At 39.3% G+C, this 25326-nt stretch overlaps 2 protein-coding genes across 2 annotated transcripts; both read left to right on the top strand.

The window, feature by feature from the left end:
* The first annotated feature begins 1618 nt into the window (after nucleotides 1-1618).
* Nucleotides 1619-17444, top strand: LOC123239795 (zinc finger protein 82 homolog). The gene is made up of 6 exons (XM_044667091.1): nucleotides 1619-1634; nucleotides 2992-3118; nucleotides 4195-4284; nucleotides 6451-6584; nucleotides 11243-11296; nucleotides 17323-17444. Exons 2-6 carry the CDS (start codon nucleotides 3046-3048, stop codon nucleotides 17401-17403), a joined length of 432 nt encoding a protein of 143 aa, XP_044523026.1. The 5' UTR covers nucleotides 1619-1634; nucleotides 2992-3045; the 3' UTR covers nucleotides 17404-17444.
* LOC123239794 (zinc finger protein 420-like) lies at nucleotides 6616-9772 on the top strand. Its single transcript, XM_044667089.1, has one exon. The coding sequence runs from the start codon at nucleotides 6672-6674 to the stop codon at nucleotides 8457-8459; it is 1788 nt and encodes a 595-aa protein (XP_044523024.1). The 5' UTR covers nucleotides 6616-6671; the 3' UTR covers nucleotides 8460-9772.
* Nucleotides 17445-25326: the final 7882 nt, after the last annotated feature.

The following is a 25326-nucleotide window of genomic DNA, read 5'->3' as shown; positions in this document are numbered from 1 at the left end:
AAACCCCATGAATGTCTTACACAAAATTTTTTAAAGTTGTAAGCCCATAAGTTCACATGATCTATCAAGGTCGCATGTTGCTTATACAGCCTTTTCTTTTGTTTTGCCTTTGTTAATTGTCACATACATGATGATAGATGTACTCCATCAAAACTGGTTACAACCTGTATACAACCTTTGGAGAATTCAATGAGCTAAATATCTCAATTCTTTTTAAAGGGCCAATTTTGTAGCTCAAGTGATTATTATTTATCCCCACCTCTGCGTTTATAAAAATGTAATGGATGAGATATATAGCATTCTCATACCAGAGGAGCTGGGAAGATGTTCCTAAGGTGTGGTACCCCTAGAAGACTCCCAAGAGGGAACATTTTGGAGGTAGCCAGTGGGTTCTGGATGATTTAATAGTTTTAACTCTTCAGCTTATTCTACTGTTCCACCAGAACAATCTAGATTTCTTACCAAGATTGAAATATTTCCTACATCTATAGAATTTGTGACAAGTATACATCAGTTCATAGGTTTTTAAAAATATCATATAGCAAGTGGCTATATATATAAACTCATGTGAATCCTATATAATAACGGGTTTGTTTGCAATTGTCAATAACTGGGCTATTGTGAATTTTGGGGACTTTGTTACTTTCTTTGAATGTGCATTACCTACTTAATTACTATTTTTATAAACCTGTTATGGATCTTATTTTTTGGTGAGGAACCTTTGTATTCTCTCTCTCCTTGGCTGACACAGTGTGTCATTGATTATAAGCTATATATTTTTTATTTTAAAAACATTTTTATTATTGTTTTTCTTCCTACATGTGTAATACAATATTTGAGTTTTATTTTTTTTCTCTCCTTTTTTGGATTTAAAACACACATTACCAGTATTATTAAGGTTTTTATTATTTTGCACTAATATAAGTTTAAAATACATTTGTTCTAATTAAATTGCTTACCCAAAAAGCTTTAAACTATAGAATAATGCCATTGATTGTTTAACTATCATGGGACTTTGCTTAATGATTCTGTCTGATTCCAGAAGAAGAGAATACAAAAAGAGCCACTGTACAATGCCAAAGAAGCACAAAGCTACCTGCATAGTGCCACTCGAGCACAAGGTCAAAGAGACCAACCAATCCAGTGCATAATTACTTAAAAATCACTTTAATTGGGTCCTGATTCAAGGACTCTCTATAGTTTTGTTTTTCCTTTATTTAGATTTTTTATACATAAGACTTTTGATAGTTTATATTTCATCCACAAGTTATTTTTTCTCTTTTGTTTGGATTTTTTGATGTTTTTTAATTTCTTTTGCAAATTGATTCATCTACCTCATAGCTAAGCCATGCATCCCTGAGTGATCCCTGTGTTATTATCCACCTCAGGGGGGGCTATGTTATTGTTGTCAACTTTGATTTTAATTTGAGCATTTTTAGGATAAGAAACTTGCTACCTCCCAGAATCCAGATGACAAACCTGTTTGGAGAAGGTGCCATGAAAGATGCCTACAGAGACCACACGCTGCACCAGAAGATCCAGATTGAACTTTGAAATATGAATTTGAACTATGGGGAATTGAATGTATACTTTTATGTCAAAGGGATCTGCCCCCAAATTGGCTTTTTGTCAAGGTAGCAGTCATTGATTTTGTTCTTTTTCCTTTTATCCACAAATTATTGCAATTTTAAAATTGATTATGTTTTTATGCCATTGTGGGGGACTGGTCTCCCAAAGGATCACAGGGAGTTATGTATAACTAGAGATTTTGAAACTTGCATTTCATCCCCCATAAGTCCTTAGTATTTCCCAAAATTCCCTTTAATCTCTCCTGCACCTCCATGTTTGTGTGCTCACGTTATTGTTTTATGAATTTTGTAGTTCTTCCCTCTTCCTCTCTTCTCCAGGAGCGCAGCTGAAGATAGTTTAGCACTTTTTTCACTCTAGGTTTTTTATGTTAGTTTAATGTTAACAAAACTTATAAAATATTATATTTAGAGTCTTGTATATTAATTTTCATCTTCACAACAGATTATGGGCATTTTTTCAGTAAAGGGAATGTGATTTGTGGCCTTTAGGAAAGTCTCCGCCTAATCTCCCCTCCCCACCCCCCCGCCCCAATGAAAAAGGGAATAACAGGCATGATCAGCATAGTTATGAATATTAAATTATATGCCCTTAAGGTGGAATGCGCTTATTTAAATGCACATGCGATGTATGGCACGGAGGGAGAAACATGACTAGAGAAGAACATATCATAGGTGTGTTTGGAAATTGTACACCTCTAGTACCCAGCCATTGGAGAAAGGAGGGTAGGCCTCTGTCTCCAGGTATATGGAATAAAAGCTTGCTATGCCAAGCCAGGTGTGTGCCTACTTGTTGGACACCTGCTCTTTCAAGAACATCTTAATAAAATACCTTCCTGCTTCGCTGTGGTTTTCCATCAAGTTCATAAGACCACTGTTTCTTACAATCTAGATAAAAGTATTTCAACTTTTTAGGAAACTAAGTAGATAATTCCTTTTTCTTTATTCTTTACTCATTAATGACTGGTAATGTTTTTTTCCCCAGAATACACAGTACTTGCCATCTTCTCACAAACTTCCTAAAATGTTCTTACCAGATCAATACTGACACTTGTGATGAGAAGATGAGAGATCATCTTCTCTCTTTCTCCTCCACAGAATCTCATACTTTACTTAAAGATCACATACCATCTCCCTGATTCCATAAGGAGAAACATTTCAGAGTAAGACACTAATCCAGGTTTAACTATTCCAACATTATTCTCACTTCAGATACAAATGCTTTTCTCAGTATTCCATTAGGCTCTGAATGACTAGTCTCCAATGCTGGTGCTGATGCTATTCAAGGTTAGGAGTTTGGGGTAAATCCCTTATGTGCTTCAGTTTCCTCCTGTGTGTTGATGAGTGTTGAACTGGATGATTTCTAAAGTTTCAGCTCTAAATCTCATGACTTTTGCCAATTTAGGAGTTAGTAACGTTCCATGATGTGACTGTGGCCTTCACCCAGGAAGAGTGGTGCATGTTGGACCTTTCTCAGAAAAAGCTGTACAGGGACGTCATGCTGGAAAATGTGCAGAATCTGCTCTCTGTGGGTAAAGACCATTTCCTCTGTTAACTCCGAATAATCTGCTATCAAAGGAATGTCTTCATTCCATGCCTCATCTGTAGGATTTTGAGCCTTTTATCAATCATTAAAAAAGCAAAAGTCCTGATCTCTCCACAGGGTTCTTCTGCTGCCTGGTTTTCATGAAAAAGGTTTTTTGAATTATGTGATGGGAAACTGAGACATTGCTTTGTTGTTCCTAAAATTGTCTCTTTTCTATTTTAGGTAGCTTAAGGTCAAAACTCAAATGAATATTACATAGTTACAGTCTTGAAGCTAATCTCAGAGGTCATTTAGTTTAGTTTCTAATTGGACCTGAATTTTGTCTGCAAAATCTCGTACCCATGTAACTTTTCCTTGCAGATGGGCTTTGACCCTCTACCTGCCACAGCAGCCCCTCTATCTTTGGGATGAATCTAGTCTTTAGAGAGGTCTTGTTTAGAAGTATAAAGTGGTAGCTCATGGTCCCTAATTCTCCCTAGGCTAGCACATTTATCATTATTCTTTCCTCAAATTCCAGCCCACAAGATAGAAAAGGAAAGGAAGGGAATAAACATCCCTTTATATATCTGCTTTGTGTTCTGAACTGGGTAAAGGATTTTATAATTTTTACCATGTGATCTCAGAATATCCCTGTGAGTTTGTCATTATTATCATCTTCATTTCACAGTTGAGGGAACTGAGGCATACAGAGGTTAAATGATTTGCCTAAGGGCCAACCAGTTCCCATGTATCAGAGGCTGATTAGAACTTGTCTTTCTGACTCTAGGATTAGATCTCTTCCGCCTGCATTGCCAGCTGCCTCTAATTTCTAGGTAGTGGAAGCTATGGAATGTGTCTATCCTTCTATTCAGAGGAAAATGAGGATGAAATTTTCTGATTCCAAATGGGTTTAATGATCTCTGCCTCTCTCCAAAGGTCCCATCAAGTGAATACCATGGAAATCATCCTTGAGACTGCCTGGGAACCAGCCTGGGGTCCTTGCTTGCATGTCCCCTTTCCCTAAAAAGGGCTAAGCTATCTATTTCTCTCTGTCCTCATTCCTTCTTTATTCTTTATGTCCAGGGCTGCCAGTTCCCACCGATTTGATATCCAGTTGTCAGCAGGAGGAAGCACCATGGTTAGAAGAAACAGTCACAGGGAGCTTCTGTCCAGGTGAGTGAGATGTAAGCAAGTGCATGAGGGCTGTTATCCAAAGAGGCCTCTATGTGTTATAGTGAAGGAAGTGCTAGACTTGGGGCAGGCAGATCTGACTTGGAATTTGTTTGCAGACACAGTTTAGCAGTGGGATCCTGGGCAAGTCTGAATCTCAGTTTCCTCATCTGTAATAAGGACAAGAGAGTTGGGCTCCATGCCTTGTCAGTTCCCTTCCAGGGATGAAGCCAAGATCCTCTAAGATGTCCTTGTTGGTAACATTGGAACATGGAATTCTCCTGAAAGCATCCAGAAAGGCCTGAGGCTTTCCAATAAGAATTCTTTGCTAGGTTTATTCAAGCCAACAAGCATTTATTAAGCTCCTACTATGTGCCAGACCCTGTGGCAAGAATACAGAGAAAGGCAAAGGAGATGCCCTGCTCTCAAAGAGATCCCTATCTAATGGGGAAGAGAGCATGCAAACAGCTATGTGCAAACCTACCATATCCAGGATGCATTGGAACTAATCCAGAGAGGGAAGGCCCCAGGGCTAAGGAGGCCTGGACAAGACTTAGTGTGATATGAGGGATTTTAGGAGAGACTTGAGGGAAAACAGATGGGCATTATCAGCCTGAGGGACAGCCAGAAAAAACCCTGGGAGTTCAGGGGGTTAGTGTTTCCTGGTCAAGAGACAAAAAGAGGCCTATACCACTGATCATTACATATGTGGAGAGGACTGAGGTGAGGGTTGACTGGAAAGATAAGAAAGGGACAGAGGATGAAGGGCGTTAATAGCCAGACACAAGGAGTCTTATATTTGATCCTGGTGATAGGGAGACAAGGGAATTTCTTGAGGAAGGAGTAACATGATCAGAAGTGTACTTTAGGATGATGAATGTGACGCCTGTGTGCAAGATTGAGTGGACTGAAGAAAGACTTGAGGCAGTGAGACCAGGAAGCATGCCCTTGGAATATATCAGGACTGATCCCAGAAAGTGGCAATATTTAGATATATGACAGTGCTTCCAAAATAATCAGAATGGAATATCAGGAAAATTACCTGAGATTGACAAAATTATAAATCTAATCAACAAAAGGCATTTAAAGGAAAGTTAGAAAGTGCAGTAGGGAAAGGCTGTCTAGTACTATGGGCACAATATGCTCAATAAAAGGGTTTGAACTATAGTCTATCTGCAGAAAGGTTGGCCATTTCACTCTTCTATTCTTCTATTCTGAGCTCATTGCCCAAGTTGTAAAGTATGATTACAGTGCTGGACTTCTCTGTGTCATAGGTCTATCGTGAGATTCCAGTGTTAATGTATATGAAGGTATTTCCAAAATCAGCCATTTGCAGATGTGACCAAATGATGTATTCAAAGACTGTTTTGAAGGTTAATGGATAAGAAGAAGTTCATAGATTGTCTTTAAAAGGAAAGGAGGAGAATTTAGATACCAACCTGGGGAGAAGATTCTGGAAGGATAGGAGGATCTTGGGAGTTGACTATTTGTAACTGTCACTCCTAAGCTAGCTTTCCACTGAGCTGGATCTTTGCTGCGGCGCATCCCCTTGGAAGAACTAATCTTATGGAAAGATTAGGGATTCCTGGGTTGTAGACTTGCCATGAGGTAGATTGCCTTTTCCCTGGAGTTCAGAGAGATCAACTGGGCTAAGGGAATCCCTAGGGTTTTGTCATCTGGGACTCTGGGTTACTAGGAAGCCAACCCCAGGCTTGAGAAGGGATTCAAGCTAACAGTGAATCCTATCTCCTCTGCCTTCTTAAAGACAATCTGGGTAGTTAGCTTAGAAGATAGTCAGATAGCATTTGGGTAAATTGCAAGGTGTATAGAAGTTGGGTTGAGTCTAGATCTTGTAGTGTTAGGACCCTATCTACCCTTTTCTCTTACTCCAGTTATCAAAATGAACTTGGTTTCTAAAGCCCGAGGGTTTTGTTCTTTACTGGCTCTGGGATGGTCCCTAGGTGGTTGTTTCTCATCTCCCATCCATCTAGGCCTTTCCCAAACAATCTACCTCTATTTGGAGGTAGCCATCTCTTTCAGTTTCTGCCTCCTTCAGTTAGAAAAGACTCATTTTTAATTGGGTAAATAGAATAAAAATCAGTTTACTTTCTGCCATCAGAGAAAAGAACTTGTGTCTTTCTATGTTATATCATCATTTGTTTTCTATAGATGCAGAGACCAGTTTTGAAGGGAAGGAAATATCTACAAAGCTGAGCCTTGTAAAAGGATCTCGTAAGCAAAGATTTATGAATGAGAATCCCTATGACTTCATTTTGAGAGAAAGCCGTGACTCTAATATCAAGGTAAATAAAAAACCAAATAGTGACTGTGAATTTGATGGAATTGCAGAGAAATTCAGACAATATTCAATCCGAAATCGATATAAGAAAATGACCTCTGGAAATGACTATCATCAAAATAACAAATATAACAAATACTTCTCTGAAAAAGCAGAACTCCCTCAGTCCCGTGGGAAAGCTCCTGAAATACCCATTTATCAAGAGAATCTAGAAGAAATGGCCTTCACTTGTAGTTCCAACCGCATTAGACATCCAAAAAGTAATCCTAGAGAGAAGCTTTCTGTGTGTAGTAAAGTTGGGAAGGCCTTCAGTCAGAACTCTGAACATGCTCAAGGTCAGAGAATCCACACTGGAGAGAAACTTTATGAATGTAAAGAATGTAGAAAGACTTTCACCCGGAGGAAAGGTCTTGTTGAACATCAAAGAATCCACACAGGAGAGAAACCTTATGAATGTAAAGAATGTGGAAAGGCTTTTACAGTGAGGAGCCATCTTGCTGTACATCAAAGAATCCACACTGGAGAGAAACCTTATGAATGTAAACAATGTGGAAAGGCTTTCACACAGATGAGCTGTCTTGCTGCACATCGGAGAAGGCATACTGGAGAGAAACCTTTTGACTGTAAAGAATGTGGAAAAGCTTTCACAACTAGCAACAGTCTTGCTGTACATCAGAGAATCCATACTGGAGAGAAACCTTATGATTGTAAACAGTGTGGAAAGACTTTTACAGTGAGGAGCCATCTTACTGTACATCAAAGAATCCACACTGGAGAGAAACCTTATGAATGTAAAGAATGTGGAAAGGCTTTCACCAGCTGGAACATTCTTGCTGTACATCAGAGATTCCACACTGGAGAGAAACCTTTTGAATGTAAAGAATGTGGAAAGGCTTTCAGACGGAGAGACTCTCTTGCTATACATCAGAAAATCCACACTGGAGAGAAACCTTTTGAATGTAAAGAATGTGGAAAGGCTTTCACACAGAAGGGCTGTCTTGCTGCACATCGGAGATTCCACACTGGAGAGAAACCTTTTGAATGTAAAGAATGTGGAAAGGCTTTCACACAGACCTCTGGTCTTGCTGTACATCGGAGAATCCACACTGGAGAGAAACCTTATGACTGTAAAGAATGTGGAAAGGCTTTCACAACTAGCTGCAGTCTTGCTGTACATCAGAGATTCCACACTGGAGAGAAACCTTTTGAATGTAAAGAATGTGGAAAGGCTTTCACACGAAGAGACTCTCTTGCTGTACATCAGAGAATCCACACTGGAGAGAAACCTTATGACTGTAAGGAATGTGGAAAGACTTTCACAACTAGCAGCAGTCTTGCTATGCATCAGAGAATCCACACTGGAGAGAAAGCATTTAAATGTAAACAGTGTGGAAAGGCTTTCACACAGAGTAATGGTCTTGCTGATCATCAAAGAATCCACACTGGAGAGAAACCTTATGAATGTAAACAATGTGGAAAGACTTTTACAGTGAGGGGCCATCTTACTGTACATCAAAGAGTTCACACTGGAGAGAAACCTTATGAATGTAAACAGTGTGGAAAGACCTTCACAAGGAGCTCTAGTCTTATTGACCATCATAGAATCCACACTGGAGAGAAGCCATTTACATGTAAACAGTGTGGAAAGGCTTTCACAACTAACTCTAATCTTACTGAACATAATAGAATCCACACTGGAGAGAAACCTTATGAATGTAAACAATGTGGAAAAGCTTTCACAGAGAATCGCAAGCTTGTTGCACATCAGAGAACCCACACTGGAGAGAAACCTTTCAAATGTAAACAGTGTGGAAAGGCTTTCACATGGAGGGGCTCTCTTGCTGCACATAAGAAAATCCACACTGGAGTAAAACTATAAATGTAATCAGTTTGGAAATGCTTTCAAATATAACTCCACACCTGCTAAATGTCACACTGGAGAAAAACCTCATGACGGTCATGTATGAATCTGAGCTTTTAGTTTTTACTTGTAGCTTATTTAACATGGTAAAGTTTTCTTAATCGCTAGTCCTTATTTTAACTGGTGTTGCTATTTAAGTAAGCCTACATCTGTCAAAGATCTAGCCCATAGACCATTTGGAATTTCATCTAGGATTGGATAAATTGTACCCATTTCTGCTTCTGCCTTCTGAGAGTATTTTAGACCCCCAGAAAGGAGGTATGCAAAAGGGTGCATGTACATTATGAAAGTGCTCTCGGGATAGCTGATGAAAACTTTGAGTCTAAAATGACACCAAGAATCTAGATCATTCTGGTGGAAGGGTAGAGTAAGGTAAAGTTACAAATATAAAAAACATCCAGAAACCATTAGGCTCCATGGGAAATGCTCCCTCTCTGGAGCCATCCAGAGGTACCACACCCCCTAGGAAAAACTCTTATAGAAATATAGCACTTTAGTTAACTAAGGCACACTGAGTGGCAAAGGAGATTCCAGAACCTTGAGAGGAGAGTCAGTGACAGTGGACCTGACACTGAAAGCCTCAAGTCTGAAGGTCTAATGGTGGGATTTGGTGAGACAGACAACCCCTGAAGCTGTTTCCCAGTGGATTTTGAATTAAGTACCATCTTCAGTCAAGCATCCCAGTGAAGGAGCAAGGTAGAGAAGTTGGTTTTGGCTTTGTGGTGGACACAAAGACCATCCCTTCTCCCTCTCCTGACTTTGGATTATTTTGCTGTATTTCAAGTTTCCTATGATTAATTTTGAAGAACATCTCATTGGAGTTTATATGAAATTCCCTACTCTCAACAAGACCTTGCTAAGAAGCAGTCTGCTGTTAGATTTAGCCATAGTGTAGATTTGATCCAACCTTATACTGTTGAGTGGAGACCCATAGATCTTAGAGTCAGTTTACCTATACCCCTTTCTTACCTATCCCAATAATTATTAAATATCTCAGTTATTATATTCTCTCCTTGTCCAGTCCTTTCCCAGATACCTAGGTTGACAAATAAGAACCCACTGTGAATTCTGTTTCCCTGGTTGTTATCCATTTATCTGTTACCTCATCTATTCCCCAGCTCAGTATTGTCACCTGTGTTCATTCATTTAATTATTCCAGTTTCCTTAGTCATTCTGTGTTCATTTACTTATTCCAGTTTCCTTATTTCATTCCTCTTATTTAGTTTCCTTAATACACTTCCCACCTCTAGGATGAGTTTGTAATAGCTGCAAAAGGCATGTCTTTATATGTCTCATCCATTACATTTTTTTTTAAACCCTTACCTTCCATCTTGGAGTCAATATTGTGTATTGGCTCCAAGGCAGAAGAGTGGTAAGGGTAGGCAATGGGGGTCAAGTGATTTGCCCAGGGTCACACAGCTGGGAAGTGTCTGAGGCCAGATTTGAACCTAGGACCTCCCGTCTCTAGGCCTGGCTCTCAATCCACTGAGCTACCCAGCTGCCCCCTCATCCATTATATTTTTATAAATGCAGAGGTGGGGAATACAATAGTGCTATGGCACTTAACTTCAACTACTAACTAGATCCTTACCTCTTGTTACAAACAACTCAAAGGTAGGCAAATGATCAGTCTGATGTAGTGGTGCTATTAGATATCTGAAAATCACTTATGAAGACCCATAAAAACCAAAGGTTACTGATACAGGTTGTAACCAGTTTGATGAAGTCCATCCATCAACATCTTTGTGACAATTAACAAAGGCAAAAAAGAACAAAAGGCCATTTTGGCAAATGTGACCTCCATAGATCTGGTGACAGCCCCAGCATCCATAAGGACTTATGAATTTTGCCACGGAAAAGAGTTTGTCCAAGCTATTTGCTTTTACAATGGTATTTTCTCCAGTCCAGTCATAGGGGGAGGCACAAAAAAAGACAATGTAACAGCACATATAGCTAATGGCCAAAACACAGTACCTGAAAATGACATGGTGAAATGAAACATTATAGATTAGATTAATATGTGAACTTAAAAAAACAAAGTCTTTTTTTTTTAAACCCTTAACTTCTGTGTATTGGCTCCTAGGTGGAAGAGTGGTAAGGGTGGGCAATGGGGGTCAAGTGACTTGCCCAGGGTCACACAGCTGGGAAGTGTCTGAGGCCGGATTTGAACCTAGGACCTCCCATCTCTAGACCTGACTCTCAATCCACTGAGCTACCCAGCTGCCCCCAAAATTAAATCTTAAAACAATCAGTAAATACAATCAATATATGTGACAGGAAAAGGCACTGAATTCGAGTCCTTTTCTCCAATTCTAATAGCTGTATTACAGAGACTTCTTCACTATTTGGAGAACAAACTGAAACAGTTAACATCAATTAAGAAATGGAGTCTGAAAAGACTTAAAAATTCACCTCCAGATTCTTTAAGGTTCCATCCCCTCCTGAGTATCATAATCCATCTGGATTCCTTTGGTCACATCTTTGGCATTCCCCATACCCATACTGAGCATAGTGTGGACAAATCCCATAGTGAATGTGTTGTAGAGCCTGGGCAGGCCAAAGTGGCAAGGAGTTGTAGCAAGATGAATTTTCTCCCTGAATCTCAAGATTACTCAAGCTAATTGCAAGAACAAGTGCACCCAGGAACAGTAGGAAGAAAAGACATCCCAAAACTTTGCTGATGCTCTGCTCTTTCATAAAGTGGTCCATGTTTGTAATTCTACTTATTAAATTGGTTGCAGATCTACTTCCTGTCTATATGGTGCTACCCTAGTATGTACTGGCTAGGAGTAAAGGTAAGAGGTTTGGAAGAGTAATCTTCCTTCCCCTCCCCCCAGGGGTAAAAACACCAGGGAGCCACTTGCTTCCACTGCCATGAGGGCAGGGAGTTAAGAGGGTGGAAGTGCCTCCTCAGGTAAAAGCCTTTAGGAGGCTAATTGTTGCCTAAAAGAAACACACCCAGGCTTTCAAGGCAGCAGCAAACACTCAGCTGTTAGCAATGTAAGGGAAAAGGGGAGTTTATACTTTACCAGCCCTGCAGAAAGCAGCTCACTATGACCCCCAGCCTTTGTCTGGTCAAACATAAAAGGCAGCAGCAGTGGCAGGAGCAGAAGAAGCAGCAACAGCAAGTGGCAGAGGCTTTTAAAACTAATCTGTCTTTTTGTCTATTTAAAAAATTGCTCTACTGACTTAGTGAGGAGCAAGGGTTCTAAATTCTAGGCTTCTGGTCACCACAATGTAAGATTTAAGTTAATATGCAATAACTCCAGGTATTATATTTATAAATTTTATTAATAATCACTTGAAGTAGAAAGAAAATAAACTAAAAGAAATAGAAGTTCAAACCTAAACAAAAAGTAAGCTCACGTGAGTAAGTTCTCCTGTCTCGAAAAAACCTGCTGCAGCAGCGGCCACTATTGGGGGGGGAGGGGAGGTTGGGAAAGGGGGAAAGAGAGAGAGAGGTGGGGCTACACAAAACATATCCTCCCTAGGTCAGTACATAATGTGAGAGGTGTGTCTTGACAATAAAAGCAAAAGAAGCGCAGGTTTTTGCATCTTGTCCCTGGAACCCGAGGAAAAAGGCTCTCCAGGGAGAAAGGCTCTTTGGGGGATGAAAGCTCTCCTCATTTTGGGGGAAAAAGCTCGAAAACCTGTGCTTCTCCCTTCTTTTTATTCTCTCTCAGACACTTCCCACAAAGGAAATGCGATGTGTCTGAGGAAGTTGAAGTAGAGAGTCCTGGGACATGTAGTCTCTCAGGGCTTAGGTCCATTCCAAAACACAGAAGGAAAGTGAAATGTTGGGAAATGGAGTCCTTGGGAACAGATTCTAATTACACACTATATATATTCACATGAAAAAAATACTCTAAATCTCTCGATTAGAGAAATGCACATTAAAATCAACCTGAGATACCACTTCATACCTATCAGATAGGCTAATATAACAGAAAAAAAATAATAAATGTTGGAGGGGATGTGGCAAAATTGGGATACTAAGGCACTGGGGAGTTGTGATTTGATCCAATCATTCTGGAAAGTGATTCGGAATTATGTCCAAAGGGCTTTAAAACTGTGTATACCCTTTTGACTGTTGTAGGTAAATATAAGGTAGACCATATATATGATATGATAAGATAGATATGAATATGTGAGCAGCAAAAGGCAGAGAGCTGGCTGACTGATGTGGACATTCTTAGAAGGAATGCAGCAGCAAGTTTGAAAAGGATGTTAGTTGGAACTGCCAGAGCCAGAGACTGAAGCTTGTGAGCTGTGATTCTGCCATCTCTTAGAAACCAGTTACTTTGAATCACTTAAGTGCCTTGACTGAGGGAGATCAAGACCTTGTATCTGGGTGGACCAGTTACAGTATGTCTATCTTCTCAGTTTGGATTTATTGGCTGTTCAAGAAGTTCTTCCTGTGTCATCAAGGATTCATCTGGATCAGTGTCTCCAGTGGAGTGAGAAATTCCCTAATCTCCAATAGGCTTATCAGACACCCTGATTCAGCCAGACTCCTGTTTGAGCTGGAGATAGAGAAACCAGCCAGCCCAATATAACTGATAGTTGGTTGGGTCTTATTCAGTAGTCAGTTAAACCTTTCCCACTCACCTCCCCTTGTTTCATTAAATAGTGTTTAGTGTTTTATATTTCCATGTGTGCTTTCTTCTCTAACACCAACTAAAGAACCCATAAGTTTTAACTGAAACCTAGGCTGGTCTAAGGAGGCAGTTGGGGAAGGAGTTAACTGTCATTCCCTATCTTGTTACCACTAACTCCTAGCTGTGACTTGTATTTGGGTTAGTGGGTGTGTTTCCCCTATTTACCTGTTTGTTAGGCAGTTAACTTATTTAACCAAACATTCCTTCCATCACCCCAACTCCTATTAGGCCCAGTATTTATTTAGTTACCTATTTCATGACCCAGCAATACCACTAATAGATCTGTATCCCAAAGAGATTTAAAAAGAAGGGAAAGGGCAGGAGAGGAGAGGAAAGAAAGAACATGAATCATGCAACCATGGAAAAATATCCTAAATTAATCAATTAGAAAATTAAAATTCAATTTAATATTTAAAAAAAAGAAATGCAGGCCTAATTATAACAGAAACAGAGTAACCTATATTACCAGCCCCTAGATATGCGAAGCATAGACATAGAAGTAATACATGGCTCATGGGACTACCTTAACATTGGATCATTAATTTGGATAGACAAAGACATGCCTTCTTCTGGGTTATAGGCTTAAGGTCAAAATGCCTGTAAACAAATTTGATACCACCCTAAACTGTATTTTTCATAGCTAATACATATAAAACAAACTATTATTTGACTACTGACTTAAAATTATTGTGTTATAAAAATAATCATAAAGGCAAATACTATTATAATCATAAAAGGGGGTGGGGGGCTTCATACTCACACTAGGGGAGATCTACTCATCTCACCATTTGAAATGCTTTTAGGACATCCCCTTTTACAAGCCAAGTACTCTATCCCCCTGCATAGTGTAAAGGTTAAATGTAATGGTTGGACTTAATTATATGAAATAAGATAGTTGCCAAAATCATTATATCTCAAGTCAGAAGTTTATTTTCCAAATTAGAGGGGAAAGAATAGAGAAATGTGAAAGAGATTAGAGAAAATACCTATACTAGTCCTCAGCCAGGAGGGCTGGTAGCGAGTAACCATGAAGCCTCCTCCAAGATGGAAGCTAGTCTATTAGGAAACTAGGAAGAGAGTCAGCCTTTCACTCACCCACGAAGTAGTCCAGGAGTCATAGTTTAAATTGAAGCTGATCTCCAAGCCCATGATCCAAACTGCAGTTTCCAGTGAAGCTCTCTCAAAGTTTCTCCCCAGTCAGAAGACTATCTCTAGAAGACAATCTTTTCAGACTATCTTCTCAAAGTCTCTCCTCTGAGGGAATTCAGGCTTGCTTTTATGGTGACTTCTTGTCTTCCCTCTCACAGGGGCAAATCACAGTTTCCAAATTGTCTAGCACTGCCCTGGGGGTAGTGTCTGTGGGATCAACTTCTCACCTTTTGAAGGTCAATTTCTCATCAAAAAGGTTCACAGTTTCCTGGTTGAACAGTTTCTGAGGGTGTGAACTCTTGTGTGAACTTCCTAAAAGAATTCAAAAGTTTCTAACTGATAGTAAGTTAAGAAAAAAGGGTGGAGCTCTCCAAGTATCTTACTGGCTTCTTGCCTAGCACTAAGTAGGGTGTTCAATCTTTTGTTGATTCAATTTAGAAGGTAGACAAAGGAGAGTTAATCCTGTCTTCAGTTTCTAGTGAGGCACTTAAGTTAGTGTTAACTCAGGATAGACAATAGAGTAAAGACTTCTCTTTTACAATAGACATCATTACTGGGGAGGCAGGGGACATTTCTGTTGCTTTTTATAGGAATTACAGGTCAGATTACATAAACTTCATGACTCAAGGACAGCAGTACAGGCAGGACCCTTGGACTTCTCACTCATCTACAACCAGGAGACAAGGTATATGTAAAGAACTTTCAGCAAACCAGAGGAACTCAACCTGCTTGGGAAAGCCCTTTTTAAGTATTGCTAACTACTCCAACTGCTGTTAAAATTGAAAAAAAAAAAACCAAAAACTCTTGGATTCATTGCTGTCATGGAAATCCAGTATCATCTATTGAGATTGGTTAATTGTATCCTGTTGCTTTCATTGTACATTATTGCCTATTTGTCTTTGGATTTGGTTTCCCTTTTATTTTTATTCTTAACTTTTTTGGATTTTATAGGTAAACCTAATTTAGTTACTCTTTTAAAAAATGCTACCCTCTTTTGGTACTATTGTTAGGGTCCAATTGTATGACCTCCAAAGGAACACACGGAGACAATGCAATTCAAGCAAGGGGAAGTCTTTATTCCTAGCTAGCTAGGGGAGCTCAACTAAGGAGCTCCAAGGCAGTATAGTCAGAGTGAAGTTTAAATACATTTTTGAAGCTTTGATCTGGTGCCTATGAGGAAACAGGACTTTACCCTAGAGATGAAAGGACTCAGGGTTTCATTCTGGTGCTTAGGAAGAAACAGGACTTTACCCTGGAATATTCTGTGGTTTATGATTACATAACAAGCAGGTATGCAAGGTGAGGGTCAGTTGACCAGTTTCTGTTTTAATCATTACACTATTTTGTTGTCAGCATTAAGCTATAATTCATTTTCCTCTTTTGTTCCCTCTTCTGATGACTGGTCAAAGGATAATACTACTAAAATCCATAGCCAAATGGGATATTTCCTACACCAAGGGAAGGCAATTGGACCTTATGGATGCTACATCTGTCACCACTTCCATTGGAGCTGTTATATCATGGGCAACAATTCCAGTCCATATGAATGACACTTTGACACAATTTATAACTTATGATGTGCATATTGCCAAACAAACCATTTGGCCCTTTTGATTTTGTTATATGTCACATCAACAATGACAGGTGGAGCACATCTGATGGTCACAATCACCATCATTGGTCTTTGAGAGATTCATGGATTTTCAAATCTCGGTTGATTTTAACATGTCTTCTAAGATAATTTTCAGATATATAGGAGCCCCACCACCACTGACTGACCATTTACCCATTTCACTTGTGTGTTAAAGGAGGTAAGGGACCACTGAGTAGTGAATATATAGATGACAATATGAAGTACAACCTCATTATTCTATTCCCTACCACAACATTTATTTGTGCTGAGATGAAGCTCAGTAACATAAAGGATAGTTTATATATATATAATTTCCGACTATTACTGCCTTGTCACAGTTGAAGATAGATTTCTCATGCGGTTGGGGATATCTAGGCAATTCTGTTTTTGTAACTCATGAGCTTACTCTTCCCTTCCCCAAGAGTGGTCTGGGACCTGTGGTTTGGCCTATGTTATCCACCATTGTTGGTGCATCATCATTTTATTGGCCAGGGAGACAAGTCTATGGCTATAATCTAGGCATTTAGTCACCTACACAGAGCAAGAGACCCAAGTCTCATTCAGTAGCCATTTCATCTTCAGCACAGAGATTTTTCTGGGCTGCTATACCAACTTTTGGGACGGTGGCAGTAATAGACTATTATATAAAATCTCTGCTGAGGTTGAGAAATTGTCTCAAGATACAATTCAAGCCATCTCTCAAACCTCTAAGGCTATCTACTTCCTCAAGGAGGAGATTGATTTCCTTGGCAAAAACAGTCATACAAAATTGACTATCCTTTGATATGCTTATAGCCACTTCTGGGAGTGCTTTGGGCTCTTATTATCAATCTTGTTCTTACATAAAAAGATCAGGTGAAATTGACACAAATTTTAAATGACACTCAGCAAATCACATTAGAGACTCGTGACATCTGATGGTGCATGGTAGGACCTCTAATGGCTACAGGGCATAGGTTTGTTAGTAACTGGGGCCAAATGGATCTTTTTAATTCTAGGAATTCCTGTCTTTTTCAGACTTTGTCTTAGCTATTGTATTAAAGTCTATTCCAAACTTTTAGTGTAATATAATCACACACTTATGGTAATACACTTAAAACTATTACTCAGATTTTCCCCTGTGACTCCATTCTTTTTTAATTTTAATTTTGAATATTTTCCCATAGTTAAATGTTTCATGTTCTTTCCCTCTCCCCAAGTCCCCCTAACCCCCCTTAGCTGATGCACAATTCCACTGGGTTTTACATGTGTGACTCCATTCTTAATTTGGGTACATACATAGACTTTTTCCTGGGACTAACACAGTTGCAGGGTATCAAACCAAAGAGAATCTTAAGCTAATGCAAATGGGAGTCTGCTTAAGGAAATTTCCTTCTTACAGAGAGAACTGAAATCCGCATGTCCCTGGAACCATTGTCAAGACATGACTACTGAAAAGAAAGACAGTTTATCAAAATCCTGACATTATATGACACATGGAAACATGCTCTATAGTATTCATAATAAAAGACATATGATAAAAATTTTGCATTTCTTGTCATGCCTTCAAAATGGGTGAAAATGAGAAAAAGGAAACAATCTATGTTTGATTACTTAAATTTGAAAACCACAAAGTTAAAATAAAATGAACTTCTTATAATAGACACCCTAAATTAGAAAAATAGCAAGGCACCCAAAGCAAGTCTAATATGCATAGTGTAGGAAGTAAGGTAAGGGGTAGAGTATATTTCATATATTAGCTTAAAGAGGAAAAGAAGAGAATTTGGGAACAAGCCCTGGGAGAAGATTCTGACAAGTGTAATATAGAATTATTAACTTTGCCACGTTGGCTTGGGGCAACCTGTCAGTTGCCCTGGTTGGAATGTTGACAGTGGCATGAGCCATAGGGCAAGCACCAACTGCCAGTGGGGCCAAGGGTATATAAAGCCCTGTAGACCCAGGGCTGGGTTCTGTTCTTCCCTGACTTCTCCCCTGAACGCTCACTTATCCCATACCCCCTGAGGCCCTGGGTGGTGGAATGGGAACATGGGTAGATAGGCCTAGGATAGGGTTAAACCAATCCTGCAGAACAACTTATCAATGCTATAAGCACTACTGGAAAACCTTTAGTCAAAGATCAACTTTATTTATTATCTGGAGACCACCTCACTGACCCAGGGCTGCCTGCCCTGGGTCTGCAGAAGAGCATCCAGACAAGGCCTATTAGCAACCTGAGTCAGATAAATCTTTCACCCTTAGTTCTCAGTATTTCCTAAACCTCTTTCCACTGCCTTGTTCCCATTACTCTGTTATCAATAAACCCCTTAGCCTTAACTTCAGAACTCTGTGGTTATTTGCCTACCATCTAAGGCCAAGCAGGGTCAGGCAACAGGAAGGGTTCTGAGCAGTTTCAGCAGGAATAAATTCCATTGCTGAAGGGCAGGAAGTTCAACATCCACTTCCTGTCAGCCTACAATTCACCAATAGGAAGCTACTTCCTCAGCAGGAAAGGGCTGTTAGCCTGACATCTTAAAGGAACCTGGTATTTAGCAGTGAGAGTTTCACTTGACACTCAGTTACCTGGGTTGGATCCTTGATACATTCATAACTAGTTTCAAGCTCAGACCGGGTACAGCTCATTCCATCCTTTTACAACTAGCACTTTCCTCCTTCTAGTTTCATTACCAGCTTAAGGCCTTTGACCCATTCATTACACAAGGAGAGAAGGATTGTGGGAGTTTACTGCAATTAACAGTCATTCTTGGGACTCCTGTTTTGGCTGAGTTGGAGGAAGGAGGTTTTGCTCTGAGAGATTTTCCCTAGGTGGAGAGATTATTGACTCCTTGGCTGAGAATCTGCTTTGGAGAAAACTTTTCCCTGAGGTACAGAGGCCATCTGCCAGTGATCTATCTGCCAGAAATCCTCTTGGGCCAAGGTAATCCAAAGACTCTCATCTGGGACTTTGGGTTATATAATGCAGCCAACCCCAGGCTTTGGGTAAGGGCTCAAATTCATCTGTGAGTCCTTTCCTTTTCCCTCTTTTTGTTAATCCATAGTGATTAGAGTAGTTTAAAGTCAGATAGCTTTTTGGGAGTTTAGATAAGAGCAGGGAGATATAAGAAGGGATAGAGAAGACCTGAAGACAGATCTTTGAGGATCTCACAGCTTGAAGGGAAGAGATAGATTTAGATTTAGAACTGTATTTATTATTTTGTCTAACATTAATAAACCTGGTTTTACTATTTTAAGGTTTGTGCTTCACTGGCCCTAGGGAGGTTCCTAGTTGGGTTGTATCATCTCACATCCCTCTAGGAAGCTTACTTATTTCAATAGCTTGACTTTCTTTTTGAACACTAAAACATTCAACATGGAACTTTGAAAACTGTTCTCATTCCTCAAAAGCTGCTTTATTCAGTGCATTTTTCTTGTTCAATTATTTCAGTCATGTCCAATTCTTTGTGACCTCATTTAAGTTTTGGAGTGGTTTGCTATTTCTCCATTTTACTTTTTTACAGATGAAGAAATGAGGCAAACAGGATTACAATTTTCTCAGCTAGTGTCTGAGGCCAGATTTGAACTCATAAAAATTAGTCTTCCTGATTTCAGGCCTTGTACTCTAAGCACTGCATAATTAGATACTCTGATATTATTAAATCCTTTAATTTCCTTCATTATTAGGGACTTTGGGAGGCATAGGACTTGGGAAATTCTATTCATTGTCCCCATCACACTGCTATCCTGGCCTAATCAGAATTGAAAAAATTAACAAATAAAACATGTGTAATGGAATTGCAGTCATAGAAAACACATGGTCATACTATTAATTTCTAAAATGGACTTTTTATTCTGTATCTGATATTAATAACCTCAGTCAGGAGGCAGGTTTCAAAAATCCTGAAAAGTCCATAGTATATTGTTTGATTATTTCAATAGTAAGAGGTGAGATACCTTTCCAATTTCAGCCTTCACAATGTTCACATTATTATTAATTATATGTAGTCTGTGTTAGTTCACACAACCAAGTTTCACTGAAATTGCTTGTAGTTTATGACAAATATTAATTATTCCATAATATTCATATACCAACATTTTAGGAAGACCTGACCTTTTACCTTTCAGTTTTTTGACATAACAAAGGAAGCTGGTATCAATATTTTTCTACACTGGGGTCCTTTTACTTTTTTAACCAGAATATACTCTTTACTGATATCATTGAATCAGAGGTACCCAGTTTTATGATTCGTGGGGGAACTTCACACAGTTTCACCAACAGCAAATTATTTAATGTGTAGTGTATATTTTCCCAAAGCCCTTCTAACACATTTTGTTTCTCGTCATCTTTGTCAGTTGTATGGGGTAGTGGTAGACTTTGAGAGTTGATTTAATTTGCATTTATCTATTATTGATTTGAGGCATTTTGTTTAATCTTGTTTTTTAAAAATAACATTTACTGGGGACAGCAAGGTGGTACAGTAGACTGAGTGCTAGGCCCAGAGATGGGAAGTCCTATGTTCAAATCTGGCCTCAGATACTTCTTAGCTATGTGAATCTAAGAAAGTCACTTAATCCAGGTTGTTTTGCTATTCCGCCTTGGGACCAATACATAGTATTGACGCTAAGAAGGAAGGCTTTTTTAAAAAATTAGAATTATTTTCTCTTCCATTAATCTGCCTTTTCTGGTTGAAAAATACTTATATCAAATACACAGTGAAGCAAAATAAATTTCCTATATTTGTGAATCTCATTTTCTTATCACCTTTATCAGTTCTAATTATTAGGCATTTGGACTAGTGATTCTAGGGATAGAGTATTTCATTCCATTTTTTTTCTTTTGTCAATTCTAAGAAGAGCTGAAAAAGACTAGGAAGTCGATTTTAGCCTGTGGAAATAGCCAGTGAAATTTTCTCTTAAGAGACTGTAAATTAGGCAAGTACAACTTGGGAGAGGGCTAACTATTTCATGTCTATCTTTTAAATCTGTGTTTTGGTTTCTGTATCCATGAGCTAGCAGTTTAAGAAGAAAGCCTCTGTGTGTTTTTTATCTGTTTTTAGAACTTTTTCTGTCTCTCCCTCCTGCTCTTCTGGGATGTTTGGAGGACAAGAGAAAGTGAGTGAGATAAGGTGTGAAAAAGAACTGTCTCAAGCTGTAAATCCCTAAATTGGCCTTTAAATGATTTTTAAGAATAAAATTGGAGGTATCACGTAGTGAGTTTTGGGTTACTATTCCTTAACTTTTAAATTAAGGGAAATCAGTTTTCCAGAAGAAATAAAGGATATCTCTCAGAAGGCAAGATTTATTACTTTGACAGCCCAGAAAGCAAGGTCACTCCTCCTCCAATGAAGCAGAGCAAACTTGGAAGAAATATTCCAGAAAAGCTTCTGTGAATTACAAATTGAGGATGGAAATGAATGATAAATTAGACATCAGAACATTGAAAGGGATGGTCTCCAGCTCTGAAGTGAAGTAGAAATTACTCATGCTTGCTCAGAAATTCTACTGTAAATCATCTGCCTGTTATATGTTCTAATTCTTCAGAATTCTTTTGGTCTTCCCCACTCAGGTAAGCAACTAGGACTATAGGGGAGGTTCATGTAAGGAAAACTTTTCTCATTCCCGCAGGGCTCTCCTCCATCCCCCTTACCTCTGGGGGTATCCGAAAAGCACAGACTGGACTTGGTTTAGTGAGTGTGGAGTGTATGTGCAAGTGTGTGCAAACATTGGAGTGTGGGATTGGGCATGTGTGTGTGTGAGAGGGTGGACCTAGGAGCAGGGTATGTGTGTATGAGGGTAAATGTGTGACCGTGAGACCCTGGGGAAATAGGGGTTGGGGTCTGAGTGTGTGCATGTTTGTCCAAGAGTGTGATTGCATGTGTAAGTACATGTGACAGGAGGGAGGAGCTGGGGTTTGTGCATCAGAGTATGTCAGAGGGGCTGCTGGGTTCCAGTGGGTCTGAGGGAAAACAGGGTTTATGCTCAGGAGTTGAACACCTAGCTTGGGGTGGGCTTCACACTTGCTCCCAGGCTGCCCTGTGTGCTTTGGGAGATGGGGTGGAGAACTATGGGAGAGGGACAAGGATTTTGGCCCCTCCTCATTCCAGCAGCATGTTATTTTATCAGCCCTGTTGTTAAAAGTTTTAAAAACCTAAAGAGTTGTTCTCTAAATTTTAATTTCCGTTTTAAACCCAATTCTGAAGCATTGTCTCATTCTGAAGTTATTTGGCTATCTCTTGTGAAAATGATACAATCATTTGTTAAGATTATTGTATAATATTTTTAGAGTTTATCATAGTCCATAATATAGTATTATATGTAACAAGGTATGATAGCATGACAATATAATCTAATTTGTAATATTGTATAATAAATATTGTTAAAACTCATCAAGTACTTAATTGACTATATGGGAAAGGAGAAAAGTGAAGAGATCTATTTAAATCTCTTTGCTTGTGACCTGTAAGCAGGGCAGGTGAAATTCTTATCCCCTTCTCCATTATAATGACACTTTGGTTAGAGGGATGGTAATTATCGGGGGGGGGAGTTATTAGGATTTTTTTCATCTCATAGAACTATTTTATTGTGTACCATTCAGATTTTAGCCAATAAGGAAAATGAGGCCATTTCTCTGAGGATAATATGGTTTATTAATGAGGGCATGAGATTCCCATTAAAAATGTGTCTTCACTATCCTCCTAAGAAAAAAAATACTGTCTTGTTTCTTGCTTATAAAGAGAGTTGTGTCCTTTTTCTGATTAGCCTGACGGTTCAACTTAGAACACCCCCCTACAGTCCTCATTGGTAGATATTTGGAGACAGGGTAGACTTAGAAACCTCAAATCCTCCCTCATTACTTCATCATGAAAGGTTTGGATCTCTGTTCAGACCCAGAAATCAGCCAACAGAATCATGAGATTGAGTTTTTGGACATAATAGTCTGAACAGTAGGGGTCAGGTCTCCTATCCCTTCCACATCTTCTCCATGCACTGTTAATTTTGTTTGTAAGATTTGCATGTGTCAACAAATAATAGGAAATAAAGATAGTGCCAATTAACTGTGAAATGGCTGAAGAAATGGTAACAGATCAATGCTGTGAAATAGTGAGGAGAAATTATAAACATCGAGACTTTAGAGAAGTCTTTATTATTGTAGCATTTTATGCATAGTTTGAAACTTGGGGTATTTAATAAGGGCTTCTCTGGGGAGGAGACCTAATGAAGTCTGTGCCACAGCAAGAGCCCTTCCCTTGTGAATTAGATACATTGATTCTTATCTCCAGAATGATGTGTCCAGTGTATAGTCAAGTATGAGCTTGAGGTGAAACCCTTCCTGCAACCATTGCTTGTAGATCTTTTTATTCTAGGAATAATATTGTTCTATACTGATCATACTTCTCTTCTCCACCACTTAATATTTTGTTTTTTCCCCTATAATTATAGGTAAAAACAATATCCAACATTTAAAAAAAATTGTCACAATTCAACATTAATTTCCAACAACAGTTTATTTATGAAAAACAAAGGATCTAGGCACAGCCCCTAAACTGTGGAACCTGGGGATCAAGGGTCAAGAGTAGTTAAGAAGCAGACTGAGAGACTTGGTAGGACTTTTCCAACCTGTTCCACTGAAAACATGATACACTTGATATTAGATGCTCTTCCATTTCAGGCAGAATGATGGATTCCCATCTCCAGAGGTTCTGTCATTTTGAAGTAATTCTCTTTCAGGTAGATAAACATCTCTTTTCACTTGTTCATCATTCTGATTTTTTCCCTTAAAATATATGATCTCTCTCTTCTTTTCATAATCTATATTTTGCCCTTAGCCTTCATTTCTGTTATCAAACTTCTGAATAATGAAAGAAGTTAAGACTTTTTTCTCTCGTTTTTTAGATTCTAAGAATTTACAAAATTTCCTTTTCAGTTTTTTCCGGGTTAAGATGGCGGCAGAGTAAGAAGCAGCTCTTAACCTCTCCTGACCGAAACACACAAAACTCCTCAAGGGGACATAAAAACAAGTCCAGACGAACGGAGGAACCCCACAACAGGGCACAGCGTGGAAGGTACGTGGAATCGAGACATTTCCAGGCTAAAAAGGGCTCTCACTCAATCGCGGGCTGAGCAACCGCCCCCCCCCCCTCCACATTCACCTATAGCTCCGAACCCAGCTAAAAAGAAATAGAGCAAGTTTGGGGCACCCATCGAGTCATCGGCAGCTCCGGGACCTGTTCCTGAGAGCAGCAAGACTTAGGACCCCATTAAGTCAAAAACGCACGCGAAATCTGAGCGCGTGCGCGGGAGCAGGTCTCTGGGCGCAGAGTGCCGGCTGAGCAGAGGCGTGGGTGGAGGCAGACACAACCTGGAACTAAAGCCTAAGTGGGGAACCAGTGCAGACGGGTATACGACTGTGGAAGTAGCTCCCTGAGACTTGTAAAGGAACCTCCTGCAGAGGATCAAGCAAGGGAATCCACCAGGGGGCTTGACCTTGGAAAAAACTAGAACTCAGACCTCAGGAGCCAATAGATCTCTGACAGACACTGAGCGCGAGGATAAACCTGAGAAGCTGCTGGGCTAATGATGGCTAATCAGTCACAGGAAGTTCAGAAGAGAAAGAATAATAACAAAAAAAAGAAGTCTTTAACACTCGACAGCTTTTACACAGAGAAAATCCAGACAACCGAGCAAACAGAGGAGGAGAACAAACAACCATCCAGACCCTCCCCAAATAAGGAAAACTCCTCACAAGCTATGGAAGAGTTCAAAACTGAGATTTTGAGGAAAATGGAAGAGATCTGGCAAGAAAATAACAGTTTAAAAGGTAGAATCTTGCAACTGGAAAGCGAGGCTCAGAAACCAAATGAACTGATAAGCAAATTGAACACAAGAAATGACCAGATAGAAAAGGAATACCAGAAGATTATGGCCGAAAACCAGAAGATTATGGCCGAAAACCAGAAGATTATGGCCGAAAACCAGAAGATTATGGCCGAACACCGAAAGATTATAGCCGAAAATCAATCCCTAAAGGCTAGAATTGAGCAAGTAGAAACTAATGATCTCTCAAGACAACAAGAACAAATAAAACAAAGCCAAAAGACTGAAAAAATAGAAGGAAACATGAAATATCTCAATGAGAGAGTGACAGACCAAGAAAACCGGTCTAGAAGAGACAATTTGAGAATAATTGGTCTTCCAGAAAAACCAGAAATTAATAAAAACCTGGACTCTATACTAACAGAAATAATTCAGCAAAATTGCCCTGATGTCCTACAACAAGAGGGCAATATAGACATTGAAAGGATTCATAGAACACCTGCGGCATTCGATCAAGAAAGGAAAACACCAAGAAATATCATTGCAAAATTCAAGAGTTTCCAAGCAAAAGAAAAAATCTTACAAGAAGCCAGAAAGA

Source organism: Gracilinanus agilis, chromosome 3 (assembly GCF_016433145.1).
Source record: "Gracilinanus agilis isolate LMUSP501 chromosome 3, AgileGrace, whole genome shotgun sequence".
Lineage (NCBI taxonomy): Eukaryota > Metazoa > Chordata > Mammalia > Didelphimorphia > Didelphidae > Gracilinanus > Gracilinanus agilis.
The sequence above is the reverse complement of the archived record's forward strand: the minus strand, read 5'-3'. Positions and strand labels throughout refer to the sequence as shown.